This window comes from Molossus molossus, unplaced genomic scaffold (genome assembly GCF_014108415.1).
Source record: "Molossus molossus isolate mMolMol1 unplaced genomic scaffold, mMolMol1.p scaffold_m16_p_11, whole genome shotgun sequence".
Taxonomy (NCBI): domain Eukaryota; kingdom Metazoa; phylum Chordata; class Mammalia; order Chiroptera; family Molossidae; genus Molossus; species Molossus molossus.
The window spans coordinates 9,586,828-9,612,111 of NW_023425346.1; the positions used below are offsets into that span (position 1 = coordinate 9,586,828).

Sequence of the window (25,284 nt, forward strand, 5' to 3'; positions counted from 1 at the left end):
CTCTTCCTTGTTTCACTGTCCCCAGCTTTAATTAATGTTCTATCAAAATCACCTGGACTTGTGTTGTGAACTCTTTCCTGCATGAAGTCAAGAACCCATACACTACGAGCTAGCTCCAGACAGATCCATTAAGGCCCAGGTCCCCTTTCCTGTAACAACATAACTACATGACCACAGTGAGTGCCCATGTGAACATTTTTAAATATAGAAATACATAATATATACATTAAAACACGTATTTTGATATGCCTTGAAACTAATGGAAAATATGGTTTTAAAAACCGCCTCGTGGAGTGGGACTAAAGATGAGTAGGACTATGATGGAAGAGAGTTTCAATTCATTTATAAACTTTTCAGAACTATTTGAATTCCAAATACTATTTTATGTATTAACTTCATATAAATGTTTTTACACATTAAAAACAAAACAACAGCCCTGGCCAGTTTGGCTCAGCGGTTAGAGCATCGGTCTGCAGTCCAGAGAGACCTGGGTTCGGTTCCCACTAAGAGCACCAACTTCGGTTGCAGTTTGTCCCCAGCCCTGGTTGGGTCATGCGGGTGGCAGCCACTCGATGTGTCCGTTTCACGTCGATGTTTCTGTTTCTCTCTCTCTCCCTCCCTCCCACTGTCTCTCTCTCTCCCTCCCTCCCTCCCTCCCTCCCTCCCTCCCTCCCACTCTATCTGAACAAAAATATGGACAAGTGTCCTCAGGTGAGGATTTAAAAAAAAAACACAACAATAAATATCTTTGACATTAACTCTGCTTACCAAAAAAATAAGCCAATTTTGGTCTCTCCTTCAAACACAAGAACTCCTGTTGGGGTTAGTCCCAAACTATAGTCATTCCCGTCTCTAGCCTAATTTAAGAAAAACAAAATGTATTAGCTTTATTTGCATGAAACAGGCTTCACATTTTCACACAACCATTTAATTTTATTTTCACATTGAATTATATTCATTATATACAAATAATATTAATATGCAAGTTGTTTTCAACAATTAAGAGCATCCAAACCAACATTCTCAAGAAAATTAATGCATACATCTAGTTCAATGAACCACTAGTTTTAAGATATGTCTTCATTGAAAACAGTTATACTCCCACTACAGCAAAACCTCTTTCCAGATTCTTTCCATATTCTATTCACCAATAATTTTGAAAAAAACTGCCTTTCTGGGAAAATTTAGTTACTTAAACTAGATAACTTATATCACTACACAAGCTATCCTACAGCTTATCAAAGTGCTCTCAAGTTACAGATTTTCAACTTTGCTTCTTAAATTACTTTAATTTTTATAAAGCCTACTTAGCTTACATGATATAACATGATATGAAGTGAAAAATAAAAAGTGGTTTAAAATCTAAAAAAAAAACCACAACAGCTTAAAAGAACAGATACACTTTCTGGAAATTTTGGTTGTTTCTCTTCTTTCTTACATTATTTTTTTATATTCTTTATATGAGATTCTTATTCAGTATTTAATCTCAGCCTTTATAACTACACATCACAAGTACCCAAAGCTAGCCCATGCAAACTTCAGCTCTTTCACACTGAAAAATGTTATAGTCACCTTGTATCCTGAAGGAATACATTTTTTTTTTTTTTTTTTAATCCTCACCCGAGGACATTTTTGCATTTTTTGTTCAGACAGAGCGGGAGGGAGAGAGAGGAAGAGAGAGAGAGAGAAACATCGATGTGAAGGGACACATCGAGTGGTTGCCACCCGCACGACCAACCAGGGCCAGGGACAAACTGCAACCGAGGTACATGCCCTTAGCGGGAACCGAACCCGGGTCTCTCCGTACCGCAGGCCGACGCTCTAACCGCTGAGCCAAACCGGCCAGGGCAGGAATACATTTTTTAAAAGGCATCATAACACAGTGCTTACCTTGACCACATGCATATCAACCCCATACATTTCTAGCCACTTGGCTTTATTCAGGTAATTGGTTTCAGCTTGTGCTGGTGTCTGACCTCTGAAATAAAAAAATACTAATTTTTAAAATAATAATAAATATAAAATGAATGTTATAACAAGTATAGAAATAGAAGAAAACAAATATTATAATTCTATATGGTGATGTTAAAGAAAGTGTGATCAAGTATCAAGTAAGTACCTGTATTCCTTCCATTTCTCAAAAATAGCCAGCTCCATTTCTTCAGTCTGAATGGGCATGAACCTGAACTCAGATACGAGTTCAGGACTATGCTCAGCAAGATCATAGTCACCAAGTTCAGCTACAAACGTAAGTTTCACAAAGTTATATTTTGTTAACAATTTATTTCATGATAAATCTTTCTTCAAAACCAATTTTATTAATAAATATTGCTAGGATTAGAAAGAATCTTTATTCAACTACCAGGAATTCATAACCCAAACCACTCCCCAAAATAAATGTAGCTTACACTTATGACTTATATGTCTATACACATAAATCACGTATTTGTGAATGCTTAGCTTTTAAATACCTCTTTCTAGACTTCCACAGAGAAATACCTTTGACCTTATAATGAATAAACAAGAATATTTAGCAATACTAAATACTTAGCTAGCATCTGTTAAAAATCTAATATGCGAAGAATGTGACATCATCCTATACCACTATAAGATGTCCTCCTGGAATTTTAAATTATTAATCCTAAAGAAATAACAAAGAAGAATTGCCAAAAAAATTTTGAGGAAAGAAGGCAGTAGGGAAAAAACTGAACAATGCACAAACATTTATGTACTCATCTGTGGTTAGCTCTGAACTGTGGGTTTGGGGAAGAAGAAAAAACATTTGAATTTTCTATAGTTAAAAATGTTTTCCTTTAAAAGAAAATTTTACTCATCAAAAAATTTAAATATTTCCTCCCGGCTGGTATTGTTCAGTGGTTGATCGGCGACCCATGCACCAGGAGGTCGCTGGTTCGATTCCCAGTTAGGGCACATGCCCAGATTGTGGGCCGGATTCCCAGTGGGGGGCATGCAGGAGGCGGCCAATTGATGTTCTCTCTCATCAATGTTTCTATCTCTCTCTCCCTCTCCCTAAAATTAATAAAGAAAAATTAAAATAGTTCCATTTTTATAAAATAAATCTAGCTGTGGGGAAAATACATGAGAACTACATCATGATAATCATAAAAATGATAATATTATTTATTGAGCACCTACTCTACACACTGGACATAGTACAAATATATTGTCATTTAACTTCACAACCCTGACTATCACATTCTTTTATTGCTAAAGAAATTGGTCTTTTGTCTGAACCACAGTGACAAATCTGCTACATGTTGTTCAGGATATATACTAAAATGGTTCAGAAAAACGAACTTGAGAGTATGAGAAAAAGCTAATAAAAACGATTCTCATAAAATACAAAATCATTAAGAAACAAGCTCTTTTCATGAAAATGGAAGCAGTGCTTCAGCAAATGTATTCTTTTTTTTTTAAATCCTCACCCGAGGATATTTTTTACATTAATCTTCAGACAGAGCTGGAGGGAGAGAGGTAGAAATAGAGAAACATCAACATGAGAGACACATCAATTGGTTGCCACCTGCATAACCCCAACCGGGGCTGGGGACGAACCACAACCAAGGCACGTGTCCTTGTCTGGAATCGAACCCAGGACTCTTTGGTCTGTGGGTGACGTTCTTACTGCTGAGCCATACTGACCAGGGCAGCAAATTTATTCTTAAGGAACTTAAGAATTAATAGGATTTGGTAAACTATTAGACAGGGGACAAAGAGATGATAAGGACAAAACATAAAATTTGGAGGAATTCAAAATAATAGTGCTATAGATGAAAAGATCAAGTAAGAAAGAAATTTTATTTAGGAAAAAATATATAAAGTAAAGAGATAGTGTAACAATCACATGCACAAATCAAACAGTAAGTATTTACTGAGCACTACTCTGAATAGTGGTTTGTTAAATACACAAAAATGTATAAAAACTTATTTTCAAGAAGCATTTCAAAGAAACATACTTTGCCTGTCATGAAAATTACACAATGAAACAAAGACAGACTATATGACACAATATATGGCATAACAGATATTGAAAATGACAGCTTTCCAGATCAAAAAAAAATTTTAGAATTAATAAAATTTTAAATATGTGCTTTCAAGAAAGATGCATGCAATTATATACTTCTGATCATTACAATCTGGAAGCATAGCATTTCCAAACTAGTTATCAACTTGATATTCTGAAGATGAGAAAAGTTTTAATTTGTAGACTAGGACGGCAGATGGAGACGGGTAGATAATTTATACTAGTGGCAAATTTTTGAAGTACAGAAATTTCATCCATTCATCAATCCCTCTAATCAACAGAAAAATATACTTTCTTAAATAGTGGAAGCACAAAATAAGCAAAACATTAGGTTTACCATAAAATGATAAAAGTTTAGCCCTGGCCAGTTTGGCTCAGCGGTTAGAGCGTCGGCCTGCGGTCCTGAGACCCGGGTTCGGTTCCTGCTAAGGGCACGTACTTCGGTTGCAGTTTGTCCCCAGCCCTGGTTGGTCGTGCGGGTGGCAGCCACTCGATGTGTCCCTTCGCATCGATGTTTCTCTCTCTCTCTCCCTTCCTCTCTCTCCCTCCCACTCTATCTGTACAAAAAATGGAAAAATATCCTCAGGTGAGAATAAAAAAAAAAAAAAAAACACATTAAAAAAAAAATGATAAAAGTTTAATCTTATTGTCTATACAATGGCAAATAAATACTACTGATCTTAGAGGGATTGGGGATAAATATTGAATCGCCCCTCCCCCCAAAAGCATAAAATTATGATGAGAATATTTACTTCCATTTTGTGAACAAGGACTGAAATTAGTATTAAAATTTCAGTTTTTTAAAAGAAAATTCCCAAGTTCAACAGTGTGTGATCAATGTAACAAGGTACAAGATCTGAGTTTTTCATTACTCTCATTCACTGAGAAAACTTTTTTATTCTTTAGAGGTTTTTTTACTTTATTGATCTTTAAATTTTTTTTCTTTATTGATTTTTAGAGTGAGAGGACAGGAGAAGGAGAGAGAGAGAGAGACAGAAATGTTGATGAGAGAGAATATTGATTTGCTGCCTCCTGCATGCCCCTCCTTGGGGAGCAGGCCCACAACCTGCACATGTGCTCTGACCTAGAATTGAACCGGTGACCTTCTAGTGCATGGGTCAATGCTCAACCACTGAACCACAGGGCTGAGCCACTATTTTATTCTTAAAATAACCATCAGGAACTTTTAAATACATGCTAAGTATTTCTTTCATGGATTTGTTCTTAAGAATAATGCTAAAAGCAAACCATGTGGCTATAGCAACTTACTAATATATAACTGTGCTTTTTTTTATTTATTCATTCCTCACCGAGGATATTTTTCACTTATTATTAGATAGAGTGGGAGGAAGGGAGAGAGAGAGAGACAGAAACATCGATGTGATAGATCCACACCAACTGGTTGCCTCCTGCATTGTACGACCCGGGGACAAACCGCAACCGAGGTATGTGCCCCCTGACCAGAATCGAACCTGTGACTCATTGGTCGCGGGCCACATTCCAACTGCTGAGCCAAACTGGCCAGAACTATAACTGTGTTCTTTTTTAAGGAAAAAATTAGCTGAGGGCCAATTATAACATTTATTGAGTTATCACGTAGACTGCAACATTTGTTTGAAAATACTATAGACAGAAAAAGAACACTATAAACAGAAAAATAAGTGAAAGGGAAGAAAAAAAAAAGAGGCAATGTTCTAAAACAAGTGAAAGTAAAGTCAGAGTTGGATATTGATACAAATTTACACAAATACAGTGCTGCTTCTTCGGCTGTGAACCAGAGTGTCCCAGGTTCGGTTCCCGCTAAGGGCATGTACCTTGGTTGCAGTATGTCCCCAGCCCTGGTTGGGGTTGTGTGGGTGGCAATCACTCGATGTGTCTCTCTCACGTTGATGTTTCTCTCTCTCTCTTCTGCCCTCTCTCCCTCCCGCTCTATCTCAAGATAAAAATGCAAAAATGTCCTTGGGATAAAAAACAAAACAAAACAGTGCTGCTTCTCATCTTGCATTATCACCTGAATCTTTTGAAATTCTTTAAACACACACTGAAAGAGTTATGCTTTACTCCCAATAATCAACATAAGAATTATTTACCTTGCAGATTATAAGCTGCCAACTGAACTGCTGTATCAAAGGGGCACTCCAATCTGAGATAAAACACAAATTGGTTAAACAACTTCACAATCTTCAGTTTAATTAATTATACCTTATTTTTCAAAAACATTTTTCAACTACTTAAGAAAATGTGGTTTACCTTAAGCAACTAATACTCACTTTCCACTGAGAATATCTTGTTTTAATTGAAGAACGAATAAATACCTAAAGAAAACAAAAAGCACAAATTTAACTAAAAGAAAATTTGTAAAAATAATCTTACCCTTCTAATGTGAGAAGAAACATTCTTAATTGTAGAACTTTACCCACAATAAAGTCTATAAAAGAAAAAAATTAGAAAAAGAGGGCAATAAGCATCAGGATGGTAGCATGTCTGCAAGATAATAGCAAGATATAGCAGGCCCAGAGTACATACAATAGACAGAAAATGTTTAAGGCAAATTACTGAGAATGAGCTCTGTGAGCTGATTTAACTTTACTCTGACAAGGCAGCCACCTCATATGTGAAGGGATAACACCAAGCATATAAATGTGGATAAAAGCTATAATCTCACTGGCCAAGTAATCAAGAGCAAAGCCCTTCTGAAGGGACTCAGTAACTAATCTATATTTTTAATCCTCACCTAAGGATATTTTTCCATTGCTTTTTAGATAGCGTGGAAGGGAGAGAGGAAGAGAAAGAGAGAGACACATGGACTGATTGCCTCCCGCACGACCCTCACCAGGGCCGGGGATCAACCCTGCAACCCAGGTACATGCCCTTGACTGGGAATCAAACCCTTCAGTCTGCGGGCTGACACTCTTAACTACTGAGCCAAACTGGCCAGAGCACAACTCAGTCTTTTACTTAATAGTATGTGGCATGCATAATGCATTTTCAATATCATCCATGAATAAATACCAGCAGGGCAGAAAAAAGTAAAAATAGGTGTATATATAACCTACTTAAAGTTTATTCAAAACTATTTGAACCAAATCAAAATCTAACATTCTTTATTAATCAATGGCATTTCAATAAGTAAAGAAAATCAGGAGCCAACCTGAATAAACTCCTAGTAGCCAAAGATAGATAATTTTAAACATCAATAAACATGGCAATGTATTTAAACACATCAGCCCTGTTAAAAATCCATGAGTTGATAATGATACTGAAAAAAACAGTATTCACTAGTTATCTTTGGAGGATGCTAGGGAACCACGTCTTTATTTTGAAAACTGATAAAGGAACAGAATCCTACATTTACAAAGCACTGTCCCAAAATGAATTTCTATTGTCTGAGGTCTTGTTATGAGGGGTAAGGAATTCATTTCATTAGCTGTCTATACCGGAAAGCATTAGGGACAACATTCCAACATTTTAGCTAGCTTGAACAAACTTTACCCACGTACAACTCTGGATAGTGGTCTTACCGGGTTAGCTCTTCACGAAGATTATTTGGTTCTGAGGAATAAAACTTAACTCGAAAATGCAGACAATAGGGTGAACCAACTGCCATTAAAAAACAAAACAAAACAAAAAAAACTTTAATTTTTTTGTAACTACAGTCAGTAAATTTGTCAAAATCCACTGCACTGGGGACAAAAGATAACAGGTTATTGTAGCAACCTCAGTTTACACTGTAGGCTTGATTTAACCTAACACAAAAAGATTAATCAATAGTTTCTTTTAACTGTACCAACCATTATATAGTACTATCCTCCTAAGAATAAATAGCTCTAAATTAATTCTAACAGTTCAGAGACAAATGTATAAAATAAAAAAAAGTTCTGACTGCAATCTAACAGCCCTAACAATCTGAGAAGTTGTATTCCTTGAAGCACAGAGTATATTTATGTTATTGCTTGTTCATGGCAAATCCTCCCACACACTTTCCAATTCACTGCACCTACTTTGTTAACCTCTATATTTTCAGTGGTTCCACTATTTTGTAAAGACAAGAGCTGAAGTGCCCTGAAATCTGTTACTACTCAGGAAAAGGTGTACTACGGACTGAACATTGGTATTTTCTCAACTACTGATAGGAATAATACTGACATTTTATGTGAATTGCTTCTTTTCACTGTTCTTAATTTTTTTTAAGTTGCAACCTTAAAGTCTCAGAATATTTTCCAGAGTTGGCCTGATGCCAAACAAGAAAATTCCAACATAAAAAATTACTAAATAGAAGTTAAGCATCTCGTGGGAATTCAATTTCATTTGTAAGCTGCAAGGCTTTCTCCAGGAAACAAACTTTTAGGCATTTCAATCTAATTACCATCAACCCTATATAATTTAGGATAGGTATACTGGATTGAAATCATGTTAAGAAAGTAGAGATGCTAAGAAATTCATCTGAAACATGATTTCTTAGATCTTTACTTCTGGTATTAATTATTAATATATAATCATATATAATTCAATTTCTATTTTTTCACTTTTTTTCAACACTTACTTTTTACTTGCTTTTTGATACTCTTTGTAACATCCAACCAATGCTGAAAAAAAACATAAATTCAGTTGTTAAGCAGATGACAGAACATTTTAATTACTAAAAGTTAATTCTGATCATGCTTTTACTGATAACCACAAGGAAATATTTCACAAGAGAATAAAGAGTGAAAATGAAAGGGAGGGTTATCTACCCAATATCCACAGAATAGAGATGAGCAAAAAAAGACCTAAAACCAGATATATGACTTCTAAAATATTACCTTTACTCTCTCAGTAGCAATGATGATATTCTAAATTTTGCCCTTACTTCTCAAAAAAGACTCACAACTGTTAAAAATAGAAGAAAAGTATCTTCATATTGCATATTCTTATAATAAAAATGTAAGATTTATAAACAGTTCATAACCCCAAATTAGGTGAATAACAATGCCACTTATATTTTACAAAATAGATACTACTCAGAAGAGTCTGCACAATAAAATTTGATTTTTCTCATAAACAAGGCCATATCTATTAAATGAAGCAGTTTTTGCCACTTTGTTTAACACATAAAAAATGTTAACATTGTGACTAGCATATTTCTGGTTTCATGAGTAACAGCCATTTGATTTCTGTAACCTTATCACTCTGAAAGGTCCATAATACAAACAGACCAAAGAACCAATTCCAGAGACTTCCACTGATAAACCAAACCATTCCCAGTTCACTTCTCTTTATTAATCCCTTTACACCACCAAGTTCTAACAGTGCCAGGATGCACTCATCCAATTAAGATATACATAACAGTGTTCTCTTCAGTGTGCTTACAATTCCAAGCACCCTAAAGAAAAAGAGTGCTCTTGTGCTAACTAGTTCACAGAGCTAAGGAATCCAGTTTCAGAAATCCAGATAGACAAAGAGTGGGTAAACAAGGCTGCATTGTGAATAGACTTGTAACCATGTGCTTTTCTTGCCAATTATTTGCCCTGGCCTCTTCGCATTCTCTCCCAAGATCCAAAAGTAAAATTCACAGAACTACCAGTATGCCAGCAAAGAATCTCTGCACGCTGAAATAAGATGGTCAGTAAACATTTTTAAAGGCAATTAAATACTGTGCAATATTTTCTCTGGATTCCAGGCTACTTAGTCATCTCTCATATTCAGTTGGACATCCACATTTAACCATATTTCAATCTAACAAATGTTGAGTTTACAAAGACCCCTATCAATCAGCAGAAAAGAAAATCTATTAGCAAAAATTCCATCCATTGTGGCCAAGCCAAACAACCCAATATGCAAAAATCCCATATTTAACTGAGCAAAATAATTAGTTTCCATGACCCAGATTGTTTTCTCCCCACAAGCATGGATCTAGTTGTTGCCCTATCTTCAGGTTTTACCTACTGTACTGCAATGAATTAACAATTCTACAGCTAGTCACCTGGGCAGTCTCTTATAGCCATGCTTAGGGAGACTCTCATGCACCATAATAAGTACAAATGAGCACAACCCTTCCAGGAGGTAATCTGACAATGTCTTAAGAAAAATCATTTTGGGTGTGTGCTGATTTACCTACAAGGAATTATTACATCAGAGAAAGTTAAAACAATATATATTTCCAACAACAGAAAACTGTCTAAAGTATTGCAAGATGAAAGAACTCCATGCAACAATTAAAATGAACAAAAGCAAATACTTAAGATTCTGGGAAATTACAATATGGTGTTACATTTTAAAAGGCAAAATATAAAATATTATAAATTATTTTGTCAAAAGGTACAAATTTATATATATAGACATGCATCTTCTTTTGAACTGAGACAATCTATAGACAATAGATTTTGTTATAGACAATCTATAACAAAACAGTAACAGATATTATCTAGGTGAGATGTTTTCTTCTTTGTTGTTTCCTATATTTTCAACTTAACTCTACCAAGAGCACACATTACTTTAAAACAATCATCATGGAGCCCCTTATTTTAATATTCTATATAACCAATTTTTTGGTAATATTAAAAGGTCAACAGTCCCTTCAACCTCTGCAATAAGCCATCTGCCTCTTATACTTAATTTCTATTATCACACTCACAAACATACCCCCCAAGGTGTTACTAGTTTCTGATTCTTTCCAGGGTTTCTTCAAACAGGAAAGGAAAAAAAAAATGTGTATTTATGCTGGTAAAGAGCAAAGAACATTAACAACAAACTGAAAATCAATAGGCTAAATATAAATTTTGACAAAATAAACTTTGAGAATGTAAAGAAAAAACATTAATACAGGACAAACCACTTACTATTTCAAGAACAACCTAAGCCTTCTGAGACAGGTATAACTTAAATTTTATCCAGTTTAAGAAATTTAGGGCTAGTCTCATAAATACTCCTTAAATATCTAGTTTGTTCCCTATTATTCTAAGAAGCACATTAAACATAAAATCATCCCAGTGAGATAAAGGATCAGAGTTTTTTCCCAAGTAGGCATTTTAGTCTCTTTTCTACCTGCATATAACAACTTTTTAATATCTGGCACATTCTTAAGACAACCCAAAATTCAAATAAAGAGTGAAGTACATTTTAAAGTGAAATTTAGGAGCTGGGGGAGTTCTGGGTGATGTTCTGCTGGGGAAGGTCTGAGATCATGTTTGTATATTCTCAAGTCTGTTTTCTTTCATCTCCTCCACATTCCAAGCCCAGGGACTAGAAAATTCAGAGCTCAGAGACAGGCACAGATAGTGGTTTTCCTTGATTCAGGATCTTTAGGAGTTGGGTTTAAATTACATTAGAAGATAAAGATGAGAGCACATAGATACAAAGTCTTGGATATTTAGTATAAAACTAATATGGTTCTCTTTGCTCATAGTACTTTAAAAAGGAAACAAACTTCCTTCTAATGTCCTACTTTTAAAATTTGGTTGATAAACTCATATATCAAAAGATGTAGAAAGCTACATTTCTTTTGATGCTATTAAGCTAGGCATGAAAGAACACTTATTTACTTGTATGTTGTAAAATATAAATAACATACAATCACAAATACAACAGACACAACTAAAACAAACAAAGAATCACCTAGGGAGGTTCCAAAACACTAACATACACACATCTTCATCTCAGCCCTACTACCAAACAGTCTGTAAACAGCTCTTCAAATGGAATATTTGACTTCCTACATTACTCTGCTAAAGAAAAGTACCTTTTTTTTGCTCAAAGAGCAAAGACCTTAAGGCAAAGAAATGTTAGTCATCTTTGAAAACAATTGCTTCTGCAAAAAATATTTCTCCTGTGAGAAAACAAGGCTTATGCTCTGAATTAAAAGATTTGTTTAAAGCAAATTTTAACATTTTAAACCACTAACAAAATGTTTTCAAAAATCTATACTATGAAAACAGAGGACCCACAGATTGCATTGCTATAATGTAACTGAACACACTTCAATTTAGTCTAGCTTCCATTATAAATTCATTCTGGGTAATTACTGTTTTGGCTTTAACAGTCTGTGTTATAAGACATGCCAAATGAAGACTTACATGAGCCATTAAAATATATTTTCTACTGTGCCTTTCTGTCTAGTATACACTCTTAGGATTCTTGTGGAAATGTAAGCAAGTTAGGTAGGATATACAGTCACTCTCCAAAAATAGAGCACAAAGTCTACTTTGGAAATACCATTTTCAGAGTTCCTCCTTATTTAGCAAATGTGTGTGTTACCATATATACATATATATTTAACATATACGTATTTATTTCTATATCTTTTTCATTTCCCACTACTTTACTGAATCCTATTGTTTGTGTTAAATTCTCAGCTATAATCCAACCCAATCACCTCCCAACAGTGATAATTTTATCTCCTCCTTTCTAACCTTTGTAACTTCAATTAATTGCATTTGCTGGTACTACTATTATGAAATTAAACAGCAGTGGTAACAATGAGCATCTTTGTCACTTTTCTGTTTTTAGTATGAATGCTTCTATTGTTTCTCTATTAACCTACAATGTTTTTTGTTTTTTAATTAAAAATCAGGCCCTGGCCAGTCTGGCTCAGCGGTTGGAGCATCAGCCTATGGACCAGAGAGTCCTGGGTTCAGTTCCCGCTAGGGGCACGTACCAAAAAAAAAAATTAAAAATCAGTATACAAAGAGAGCACAACCACTGAGCAACCACCAGATCTGTTCTACAAAGATGCTACCTGTTGGGCCATCTGTCTGCCCATACCCACCACCACTCCTGAATATAGGGGTACACCTTCCAAAGGTTGGCCAGACCTATATACCGAAATGTCAATTCCATACAGGTCAAAGTCCATTAGATTTATTCCAAGTGTTATGGGGCTAGGAAGAAAGGGCTCAACTGGCCACAAAAAAACACATGATCAGGTGTGGCTGGTTTAGCTCAGCAGACCATAGAGTCATGGGTTTGATTCCAGTCAAGGGCACATGTCTCAGTTGTGGTTTGGTCCCCAGTCTTGGCCGGGGTCATGCGTGAGGCAACCAGTTGATGTGTCTCTGTCTCTGTCTCTCTCTCTCTCCGCCCAGCTTTGTCCATCCCTCCCTCCCTCCCACTTTATCTAAAAATAAATGAAAAAAAATATCCTCAGATAAGAATTAAAAAACACGTGATCAGAATTCTAGAGTAGAGTATTACTATCTACTGAACCTCAGATAAATGAGGTCAGCAAGCCAAATGCAGCTTACCACATCGTGCCTACAGTACCTGAAATAGCTAAATTCTAAAATTGTTATAAGAATTGCTTCTTACCTTAGCTCAACAGTCTTGGATTTCCTATGGAGGGGATCCTCCCAGTATGCACTTACAAAGCATTTACCCAATGTTCCACTAGACAATTAAGTATTTTCTAGCTCTCAGTTTTGGATCTAACATCTCCATTTCTATTAGTGTTGAATTTTTCTTTAAACTAAAGGCCATAAACTTCAACTAATCAAGTTACTCATCTTACTTTCTAAAGATTTTAGTTTCAATCTTGTTGAATGCAGTTTCACTTAAGTATACAATAAATGAAGGGTTAGTTAACCTGTTCAGAATTGGCACACATCACATTAACTCACATTCATGGCCAAAAGCAAGCCACTTGGCCAAACCTGATATCAACTGAGCAAGAAAGTATAATCCCATTATCAGCAAAGACAAGAAACAATTCCATGATATACCATATAGAATAAATTATATCAATTAATTCCTGGCCAGTTTCACTCAGCAGTTAGAGTATCGGCCACTGGACTGAAGGGTCGTGGATGCGATTCCTGGTCAAGGGCACATACCTGGATTGCAAATTCAATCCCCGGACAGGGTTGTACAGGAGGCAACCAATTAATGTCTCTCTCTCTCTCTCTCTCTCTCTCTCTCTCACACATTGATGTTTCTCTCTCTCTCCTTCCCTCCCTTCTACTCAAAATCCATGGAAAAATATCCTCAAGTCAACTGATACTTAATTATCTTTACATTTCTGAGAATAAATTCCACCTGATTATAATGTATTATTTATATTTTCAATAGGTGGCTGACATTTTATTTTGAATTTTTACATAGAAAACAAGGAAAGTTTAAAATACACATATAAAACAAACCAATATAGGCTATCAAGTCATTTTGAGAAAAAAGTAAAATATAATTACTACTGACATGTTAAGTTCTTTTTCCTTCTTTTCCAAGTATTAGGATAAATAAAACCTATGTTTCCCTTTTTGAAACATTAAGTATCTACACATTTTATAATTCATTCTTCTTTAAAAACCAGATTGGACTAGTTAAAATTCTAATCTCTACATATGAAGTTTGAAAAACTTCACCAAGCAGAAGTCAGAAACATATAGGTCAAAGGGCTGAATCTTGGCCTAGAGTCATGTTTTATTTGGCCCACACTATATTTTTTATTTCTTTACATTTATTACAAAATATTCACAGAAAGTTGCAAGAGGTCCCGTGTACACTTCCCCACCGTTCCCCCAATGATTATATCTTGCCTAACTATAGCACACTATTAATATCAAGAAACTGACATTGGTACAATGTGTACACAGTAAGTCCCCACTTAACATTGTTGACAGGTTCTCGGAAACTACAACTTTAAGCAAAATAACGTATAACAAAACCAATTTTACCATATGCTGAATGATATAAATAAGAGTTAAGTTCCACCCTGACCAGTTTGGCTCAGCGGTTAGAGCGTTGGCGGGCGGACCAGAAGGACCCGGGTTCCGTTCCCACTAAGGGTATGTACCTCGGTTGCAGTTTGTTCCCAGCCCCAGCTGGGGTTGTGTGAGTGGCAACCAGTCGATGTGGGTGGCACATAGATGTTTCTCTCTATCTCTCTCTTTCTCCCTCCTGCTCTATCTGAAGATAAATACAAAAATGTCCTCGGGTTCCTCGGCTGAGGATTAAAAAACAAAAACAAAACAGAGTTAAGTTCTGCCCTGGCCAGTGTAGCTCAATGGTTAGAGTGTCAACCCCTGGACCAAAGGGCCAAGGGCCAAGGGCACGTACTTCGGTTTCAGGGGTTTGATCCCCAGCTCTGGTCTGGGCACATGCAACAGGCAGCCAATCGATGTTTCTCTCTTTCCCTTTCCCTCCCCACCCCCACCATCTCCCTCCCTTCTACTCTCTAAAAAAAATATCAATGGAAAAAATATCTTTGGGTGCAGATTAAAAAAAAAAAAAAACATTTAGTTAATACGGCATCTTTCTGATCATAAAAACACCACCAAACTAACTAACTAAAGACACAAAACACTTCTAATGTCAAACATTTAAGTAAATGTAAGCTATATACACACTTATCAAAGATAAATAAAAACACATAAGATAATTATTTTCCAACATGCTCATGCTTATTCCAGTTCAGGATTGCAGGTGGCAGCAGCCTGTCGTGGCTACTCAAGGTGGGATCCCACCAGGACAGAATGTGCTCACACACACACACACTCACTCAGTCTGGGACAATGTAAACACACCAATTCATCTGACACCAATTCACCCAACTTGCACATCTTGAGGCTGTGAAAGGTAACAGCAGTCCCCGGAGAAAACCCATGCAGACTTAGGGAGAACATGCAAACTGCACACAGACAGTGGCCCTGGCCAAAAATTGTTTTTTCTCATCAATGTTAGAATAAAACAACGTTGAATGAAATGACATTATCCAAGGACTTGCTGTATATAGTTCTACGTCATTTTATCACACATTTAGATTCCTGAAACTAACACCACAATCAAGATAAATAAATATCCCACTATCACAAAGAGCTCTCTCACACTACTCCTTTATAGTCATACCCACCTCCTATCTCCAATATCCTTAAACCTTGGCAAGCATTAATTTGATCTCTATCTCTATAATTTTGCAATTTCAAGAATGTTATATAAATGGAATCAAATCACACAGTATGTGACATTTTGATATTGGCTGATTTCACTCAGCATAATGCCCTTGAAATCCATCCAAGTTGTACATCAATAGATTTTTCTTTTCTATTAATGAGTAACAATCCATGGTATAAATGTGCCAGTTTCATTATTAACCTACTATAAGACATTCTGTTTTTTTCAAGGTTTTTGCTATTATAAATAAAGTTGCTACCACCCTGGCCAGTTTTGCTCAGTGGTTAGAGTGTCGGCTCACAGACTAAAGGGTCCAGGTTTGATTCCTGGACAAGGGCACATACCTGGGTTGCAGGATTGATCACCGGCCCTGGTCAGAGTTGATGTATCTCTCTCACATCAATGTTTCTCTCTCTCTCCCTTCCTTCCACTCTATCTACAAATCAATGGGAAAATATTCTTGGGTGAGGATTAATTAAAACAAACAAACGAATCAAAAAACAAAACAAAGTTGCTATGAACAATCATGCAAAGAAGTGTTTGTAAGAAAAGACGTCTTTATTTCTCTGGGGTAAATACCTAGGCATACAATTGCTGTCATAATGTAAGTGTATATTTAGCTCTTTTGCTGTTGTTTTTTTGTTGATCCTCACCTGAGGATATTTTTTCATTGATTTTTAGAGAAAGTGGAAGGGAGGGACGGAGGGAGGGGAAAAAAGAAAGAGAGAGAGAGAGAGAGAAAGAAACATCAATTCGTTTCCTCCTGAAAGTGCTCCAACAGGGTCCAGGGATTGAACATGCAACCTAGGTGCATGCCCTTGACCAGAAATCGAACCCAAGACCCATGGATTCGAATGCTGACACTCTAACCACTGAACCACAAGGGCCAGGGCTCCATTATAATCTTACAGAAACAATGTCATATATTTGGTCCATCAATGACTGATAATGTTGTTACGCAGTACATGACTACATTAAACTTCTGGTATTGTTTTGATGATACCACCACTAATTCACCTTCCAGTCTTACCTACTACTTTCTTTCAAATATCCTCAAGTTAAATCCTAATACAATACTCAGTTCTCTGAAAAGGTTCCAACTTCCTATCCTGTTACAAATTCTGTTCTCTCACCTGAAATGCACACATCAAAGAACTTATTTATAGATCCACACTCATAGATCTAGAAGGGATCTTAGGGAGGAATATCCTAGTCCACTCACCTTAATTTGCAAGTTGGAAACTTCTGTTGCTTATCTATAAAACTCTGGCATTCTTCACATTAGACAGTGTTTCTCCAGTTCTAATATCAGGGTTTGGGCTAGAACTCACTTTTTTTTTTTTTTTTTTTTTTAAACAAGTACACCATAATAATAAGAAAATTAAAGGGAAAAAGAACACATTAAGAATATCTACCATTGTAGCACTTAGCATGTTATCTGAAATTTTCCATTTCTACCCCCATAATGGAATCTCCCAAAAACAGCTACTCACTGCTACTTGTGCCGAATCCATAAATCTCAGTCCAAAATAGTCACTTTCAATAAGGTCCAAGTGGTATGTAATCTGATCAAACAGCTCTTGACCTTTGGCTTTTTTCTGAAATGGCAAGAAAATAAATGAATCAATAAGTGGCTTGTGGGGAGGGCAGAATCTGGGTGGAGGGGAACAAATGGAGGGGGAAATGGAAGACATCTGTGATAATGTCAACAAGAACAACAAAAAAAGTGGCTTGCAGTATCAACAAGCCTGAACTGAAGACGGTTTTAGTTATACAAGACCTCTTAAAAAAGAGCATTACTTGCAATAGTATTACCATGTGGTAGAAAAAGGGTAAGGTACTAGTTTTCCAAAACCACTGAAGGCCGAAAGAGAATTTGTGATCTCTATGTGCTCTTCTAGAGAACATTACTTCCTATCAAAATATTACTTTGTACCTAACAGTATGTGTAAGGAGAAATTCTTGTCAATTTTTACAGTGTCTACTTTAAAAAAGAGCTTTATAATGTAACTAGAAAAGAAAACACACAAGAAAACTTAGAACACGTAAATACGAATCATGTGGAACCAACCATATTTGTGAATAAATTGTGGATAGTCACAGAGACTAGAATTATCTGTGGACGCTTAAAGATGACCAACTGGAACCTGGAGAATAACAAATAAGGTAGAAATAACAAAAAGGGAAGGGGGGGATGGAATATGGGATGAGAAAACTACTATAATCAATGCACAAGACACCAAATTGGAGGAAAGAGGGCAATAGCAAAGAAACTTGTATAGAAAAAGGAGTTCTCAAAGTATGACCCCTGATGGTTCCCCAGATTGTTTCAAAAGATTCACAAGGCTACAGGATTCTCATGTACCTTAACCAAAACAACATATTGCAACCGAGTGAATGCAGAAGCAGATAACAGACTCTATGTCTTATTAAATTAAGTGTTTAAAGAGATTTACAAAAATGTGTACAATAATGCTTCTCTTCTCAATACATTCTTGTTTTTTAGTACAATAGTTATTTTTCATTAAAATATTACTTATGTTAATATACAAGGGGTATATTATTGCTATTTTTAAATTAAAAAATATTTTTTTAAAAGTTTTAATTTCTAATATGGTAACTATAGATAGATACAACCTTCATAAGAAAATGCTTTACGTATTAGGTTCCTATATTTTCAAATACTTTCATATACATCCAATCCATGCCCCTCCCCCTATATATTAAATTATGATTTAGGGTATTTCTTATAAATAAATATATAGATGTATCTTTTGTCATTGAGTCATTAATCTCTGCCTTTTAAATGACTTTATTAAAAGGCTAAGGGAATACTTAGCACCAAACCAGCACTGCAAAAAATGTTAAAAGGACTGCTGTAATTAGAAGAAAAAATAGGAAGAAAAACATAACCACACTAAACAAAAATGGCAATAAATAAGTACATATCAATAAGCACCTTAAATGAAAAAGGATTGAATGCTCCCATAAAAAGACACAGAATAGCTGATTGGATAAGAAAGCATGACTCATCTATATGTTGTTTCCAAGAGACCCAACCCACAACAAAAGACTCACAAAGGTTGAAAGTGAAGGGATGGAAAAAAATCTTCCAAGCAAACAAAAAGGAAAAAAAAGCTGGGGCAGCAATACTCATATCTGATAAAATAGATTAAAAAATGAAGGCCATAACTAGAGACAAAGAAGGCCAGCCACTACATAATATTGAAAGGATCTATCCAACAGGAAGATATAACCCTGATAAACATATATGCACCCATATAGGGGCACCACAGTATATTAAAAATCTTCAGGAGGACTTCAAAGGAGAAATCGACAGCAATACAATCATAGCAGGGGACTTCAACACCCCGCTGACATCACTGGATAGATCCTCTAGACAAAAAATTAGCAAGGAAACAGAGACTCTAAATGAAGCACTAGACCAAATGGATTTAATAGATACCTACAGAGAATTACACCCCAAAACTACAGAATTCACATTCTTCAAGTGCACATGGCACATTCTCAAAGACAGACCACACGTTAGGACACAAACTAAGTCTCTATTAAGTTCAAGAAGATTGAAATCACATCAAGCATCTTCTCAGATCACAATGGCATGAAACTAGAAAACAATTACAACAAGAACATGCAAAGACATTTGAACACATGGAGGCTAAATAGCATGTTATTAAACAATGAATGGGTTACCGAGGAGATCAAGGAAGAAATTAAAAACCTCCTGAAAACCAATGAAAATGAACACACAACAACACAAAATCTATGAGATACAGCAAAAGCAGTTCTGAGAGGGAAGTTCACAGTACTACAGGCCTACCTCAAGAAACAAGAAAAATTCTAATCGACTACCTAACCTCACAACTTAAGGAATTAGAAAGCAAACAAAAGAAAACCCCAGAGCAAGTAGAAGGAAAGAAATAGTAAAGATCAGAGCGGAAATAAATGACATAGAGTGCAAAAAAAAAAAAAAAATTTCAAAGGATCAATGAAACAAAGAGCTGGTTTTTCGAAAAGATAAACAAGATTGATGGACCCTTAGCTAGACTCACCAAGAAATCAAGAGAGAGAACCCAAATACACAAAATCAGAAATGAAAGAGAAGCAACAACTGACACTACAGAAATACAAAAAAAATCGTTAACAACTAGTATGAACAATTATATGGCAACAAATTCGACAATCTAAGCGAAATGGACAAATTTCTAGAAACACGTAGTCTCCCAAAACTGGACCTGGAAGAGATAGAAAACTTGAACAGACCAATAACAATTAAGGAAATTGAAGAGGTAATCAAGACTCTCCCAGCAAACAAAAGCCCAGGCCTAGATGGCTTTACATGGGAATTTTACCGAACATTCAAAGAAGAACTAACATCCATTCTCCTCAAACTATTTCAGAAAATTCAAGAAGAAGGAAGACTTCCAAATTTGTTTTATGAGGCCAGCATAATTCTAATTCCAAAATCAAAAAAAGACACTACAAAGAAAGAGAACTACAGGCCAATATCCCCAATGAACATAGATGCCAAAATCCTGAACAAAATACTAGCAAATTGAATCCAGCAATACATCAAAATAATTATTCACCATGACCAAGTGGGATTCATCCCAGGGATGCAAGGCTGGTATAATATTCGCAAATCAATAAATGTGATACACCACATAAATAAAATCAGTAAAAACCACATGATCATATCAATAGATGCTAAAAAAAGCATTCGACAAAATCCAGCATCCATTTCTAAGAAAAACACTCAGCAATGTGGGAACAGAGGGGTCATATCTCGACATAAATAAGGCCATATATGAAAGATCTACAGCCAACATCACACTCAATGGGCAAAAACTAAAAGCATTTCCCTTAAAAACAGGAACAAGACAGGGATGCCCACTTTTGCCACTCTTTATTTAACATAGTACTGGAAGTCTTAGCCACAGCAATCAGACTGGAAGTAAAAATAAAAGGGATCCAAATTGGAAAGGAGGAAGTGAAACTGTCATGATTTGCAGATGACATATTATTATACACAGAAAACCCTAAAGACTCCATCAAAAATCTACTAGACTTAATAAATGAATTTGGCAAAGTAGCAGGATACAAAATTAACGTCAAGAAATCGATGGCATTCTTATACACCAATGATGAACTCACAGAAACTGAAAAAACAATCCCATTTACCATCGCAGCAAAAAAATTAAGATACCTAGGAGTAAACTTAACCAAAGAAGTAAAGGACCTATTTGCAGAAAACTACAGGACATTGAAAAAAAGAAATAGAGGAAGATATAAAAAAGTGAAGGCACATACCTTGTTCATGGTTTGGAAGAATAAACATCAATAAAATGTTCATAATACCCAAAGCAATCTATAGATTCAATGCAATCCCCATCAAAATACCAACGACATTATTTCACAGAACTAGAACGAATACTTCAAAAGTACATATGGAACCAAAAAAGACCCCAAATAGCCACAGCAGTTTTGAAAAGGAAGAACAAAGTAGGAGGGATCACAATATCAGGTTATATTACAAAGCTACAGTAATCAAAACAGCCTGGTACTGGCAAAAGAACAGGCATATAGATTAGTGAAACAGAAAAGAGAACCCGCCCTGACCACTTTGGCTCAATGGTAGGAGAGTCAGCCTGCGGTCCAGAGAGACCCGGGTTTGGTTCCCGCTAGGGGCGCGTACCTCATTTTGCAGTTTGTCCCTGGCCCTGGTTGGTCGTGCGGGTGGCAGCCACTCAATGTGTCCCTTTCAGGTCGATGTTTCTCTCCCTCTCTCTCTCTCTTCCTCTCTCCCCCTCCCCCACTACCTGAACAAAAAACGAAAAAATGTCCTTGGGTGAGGATAAAAAAATAAAAAAGAAAGAAATAAAAAAGAACAGAGAACCCAGAAATAGACCCACGACATTATGCTCACTTAATATTTGACAAAGGAGGCAAGAGCATACAATGGAGTAAAGACAGCCTCTTTAATAAATGGTGTTGGGAAAATTGGACAGCTACATGCAAAAAAAATGAAACTAGATCATCAACTTACACCATACATAAAAATAAACTCAAAATGGATAAAAGACTTAAATGTGACCCATGAATCCATAAAAATCCTAGAAGACAATGTAGGCAAAATTTTGGACATCATATGCAGCAGAATTTTCACTGATACATCACCTAAGGCAACAGAAACAAAGGAGAAAATGAACGCATGGGACTACATCAAACTCAAAAGCTTCTGCACAGCAAAAGAAACACCCATCAAAATGGAAAGGCAACCCACTGTATGGGAAAACATCATTGCCAATGATACATCAGATAAGGGGTTAATTTCCAAAATATATAGAGTGCTCATACAACTCAACAAAAGAAGACAAAGAACCCAATTAAAAACTGGGCAGAGGACCTAAAAAGACACCTCTCCAAACAGGACATACAAATGGCTAAGAGACATATGAAGAAATGCTCAACATCACTAATCATCAGAGAGATACAAATTAAAACAACAATGAGGTATCACCTCACACCTGTTAGAATGGCCGCCATCAACAAATCATCAAACAACAAGTGTTGGCAAGGGTGTGGGGAAAAGGGGACACTGCTGGTGGGAATGCAGACCAATGCAACCACTATGGAAAACACTATGGTGTTACCTCAAAAAATTAAAAATTGAATTGCCATTTGACACAGTGATCCCACTTCTAGGTATATACCCTAAAAAGCCTCAAACACCAATCAGAAAGAATACATGTACCCCCATGTTCATAGCAGCACTATTTACAATAGCTAAGATCTGGAAACAGCCCAAGTGTCCATCAGTAGACGAATGGATAAAAAGTTGTGGTACATATACACAATGGAGTATTATGCGGCTATAAGAACAAAAGATCTCTTATCCTTTGAGATGACATGTAGGGAACCTGGAAAGTATTACCCTAAGCGAAACAAGTCAAGCAGAAAAAGACAAATACTATGTGATCTCACTTATTTGTGGAATATAATGAACATAACAGTCTGAGGAATAGGGCAGACCCAGAAACATGGAAGTAGGGTACAGACTGACAACCCTCAGAAGGGGGTGGGATGGGGGGAGGGAAGAGATAAACCATAGAACTTATATGCATGTATGTACGTATGTATAACCAATGGGCACAGATTCCCGGGATGGGGGGGATGGGGAGGAGGGTGTCAATGGGGAAAAGGAGAAACATCTGTAAAAAAAAATAAAAATAAATTTAAAAAAAAGAATAAACTCTGTTTTGAGTAAAAAAAAAAAACCACAAATAATTGAGTTTATTTAAGCTCTGGCCGGTTTGGCTCAGTGGTTGGAGCGTCAGCCCACAGACCAAAGAGTTGTGGGTTCGATTCCGGTCAAGAGCACGTAAGTCAGCTGCGGTTTGGTTCCCAGCCTTGGTAGGGTTAGTGCGGGAAGCAACCAATCGATGTATCTCTCACACCAATGTTTCTCGCTCTCTTTCTCTCTCCCTCCCTCCCACTGTATCTGAAGATAAATGGAAAAAATATCCTCAGATGAGAATTAAAAAATAAGTAAATGACTTTATTTCATTTTGCCCATTGTTTTTTTCTGCACTTCTTTTTACATTCATTCTTTTTGATTAAAATGTTGTCCCTGTATCAAGCCCCAGAACTTTACCATGCCCTCATGTCCCTTAATCTCCCTTCCACCCAATCTTTATCATGTTTTATGAATATACTTCCTCTATTTCTTTTCTTTGGTCATAGCTAATTTTTAAAAGAATCTTTACTTTGATACTTGATCATTCTTTACACATCTTACATATGTATATTAAACATCTAAGTAGCATCTGCTAGACTTGTTTCTCTACTCTTCTGAGTTCTTCCTCAGAAATGTTACCCATGTTGGACTCTGTATGGCTTATCTTCTAGTCTCCTATGTTAATCATGCTCTTCTACTTGAAGGAGAGTTGGCTGGATTCAAGGCCCAAAGTTATTTTATTTCAATAATCTCTTCAATACTCAAAATATCTTACTCTATCATCTTCATATAGTCTATATTGCTGTTGAAAAATGTGATGTCAATTTGACTCTTGTTCCTTACCGGTATTATTTATTCTCTTGCATAAGCTTTAAACGTTTCTCTATCTCTGATAGTCTTATTAAATTTCACTATAATGTGTCTAGGTGTGGCTTTTTTCTTAACTTCATTTGGTATTCTATTGGGCCTTTTTAATCTGATGTCTTTAGTCTCTTTTTATTTTTTTAAATTAAAAAAAATTTTTTTTTCCTTTTTCCTTTATTGATTTGGGAGAGAGAGAGAGAAGAGAGAGAAGAACACTGATGAGAGAGAACATCAATTGGACTCCTCCTGCATGCCCCTCACTGGGGATTTGGCCCACAACCTGGGAATGTGCCCTGACCGGGAATGGAACCGGTGACCTCTTGGTGCATGGGTCAATGCTCAAACACTGAGCCACACCGACCTGGGCCTTTTATCTCTTTTTAATTCTGGGAAATCAATCTCTATTATTTCCTTAAATATTTCTCCTCTATTTGTATCATTTTAAGTTTCCTATCTAAGTGTAGGCACTTCTGTTTTTTTTAACATATAGTACTTAATCAATAATCTTAATGACTATAGCTTATTTGTCCTCTTAACAAATACAAAACAGACAAAAGTTCAGAAAGCTTTAGTAATATGACAAAATTACAAGGCTAAAAAATGACAAGACTAGAATTTTTAAAAAAATGTTTTTGTTGATTTTTTAGAGAGAGAGAGAAACATCTATGTGAGAGAGATACATCGATTGGCTTCCTCCTATACGCCCCCCACTGGGGATCGAGCCCATAACCTAGGCATGTGCCCTGACAGGAAATTGAACCAGGACCTCTCAGTCCATGGGATGACGCTCAATCCACTGAGTCACACCAGCCAGGTGACAAGGCTCCCTATATTTTCTTTTAGGAGTTTTATGATTTTGCCCTGGCCTGTTTGGCTCAGCAGTTAGAGCATTGGCCTGTGGACCAGAGAGTCCTGGGTTCAGTTCCTGCTAAGGGCACGTACCTCAGTTGCAGTTTGTCCCCGGCCCTGGTTGGGGTCGTATGGGTGGCAGCCACTCAATGTATCCCCCTCTCTTTCTTCCCCCCTCTCTCCCTCCCGCTCTATCTAAAGATAAATACAGGAGTGTCCTTGGGTCAGAATTTTTAAAAAAAAAATTTTTTTTAAAAAGAGTTTCATGTTTTTAACTCTTACGTTTAAGTCTTTGACCCATTTTGAGTTAATTTTTTTTTTTAATCCTCACCTGAGGATATTTTCCCATTTATCTTCAGATAGAGTGTGAGGGAGAGGGGTGGGGGGAGACAGAGAAAAACATCGATGT

General features: G+C 36.2%; 1 protein-coding gene across 8 annotated transcripts in view; it reads right to left on the reverse strand.

Moving 5' to 3' along the window:
• EPB41L5 (erythrocyte membrane protein band 4.1 like 5) overlaps nt 1-25,284 on the reverse strand; it is a 149,997-nt gene that overhangs the window by 113,068 nt on the left and 11,645 nt on the right. For 5 of the 8 annotated variants that reach the window (XM_036254375.1, XM_036254374.1, XM_036254372.1 and 2 more), the window contains exons 3-11: nt 17,976-18,051; nt 17,398-17,502; nt 8,589-8,631; nt 7,567-7,645; nt 6,316-6,360; nt 6,136-6,188; nt 2,120-2,240; nt 1,891-1,978; nt 769-857 (exon numbers count right to left, since the gene is read on the reverse strand). In XM_036254375.1, coding sequence (XP_036110268.1) covers nt 769-857; nt 1,891-1,978; nt 2,120-2,240; nt 6,136-6,188; nt 6,316-6,360; nt 7,567-7,645; nt 8,589-8,631; nt 17,398-17,502; nt 17,976-18,051 — 699 coding nt within the window. The remainder of the gene's footprint in view (nt 1-768; nt 858-1,890; nt 1,979-2,119; nt 2,241-6,135; nt 6,189-6,315; nt 6,361-7,566; nt 7,646-8,588; nt 8,632-17,397; nt 17,503-17,975; nt 18,052-25,284) is intronic. The other 3 variants (XM_036254380.1, XM_036254376.1, XM_036254379.1) reach the window with 1 other exon arrangement.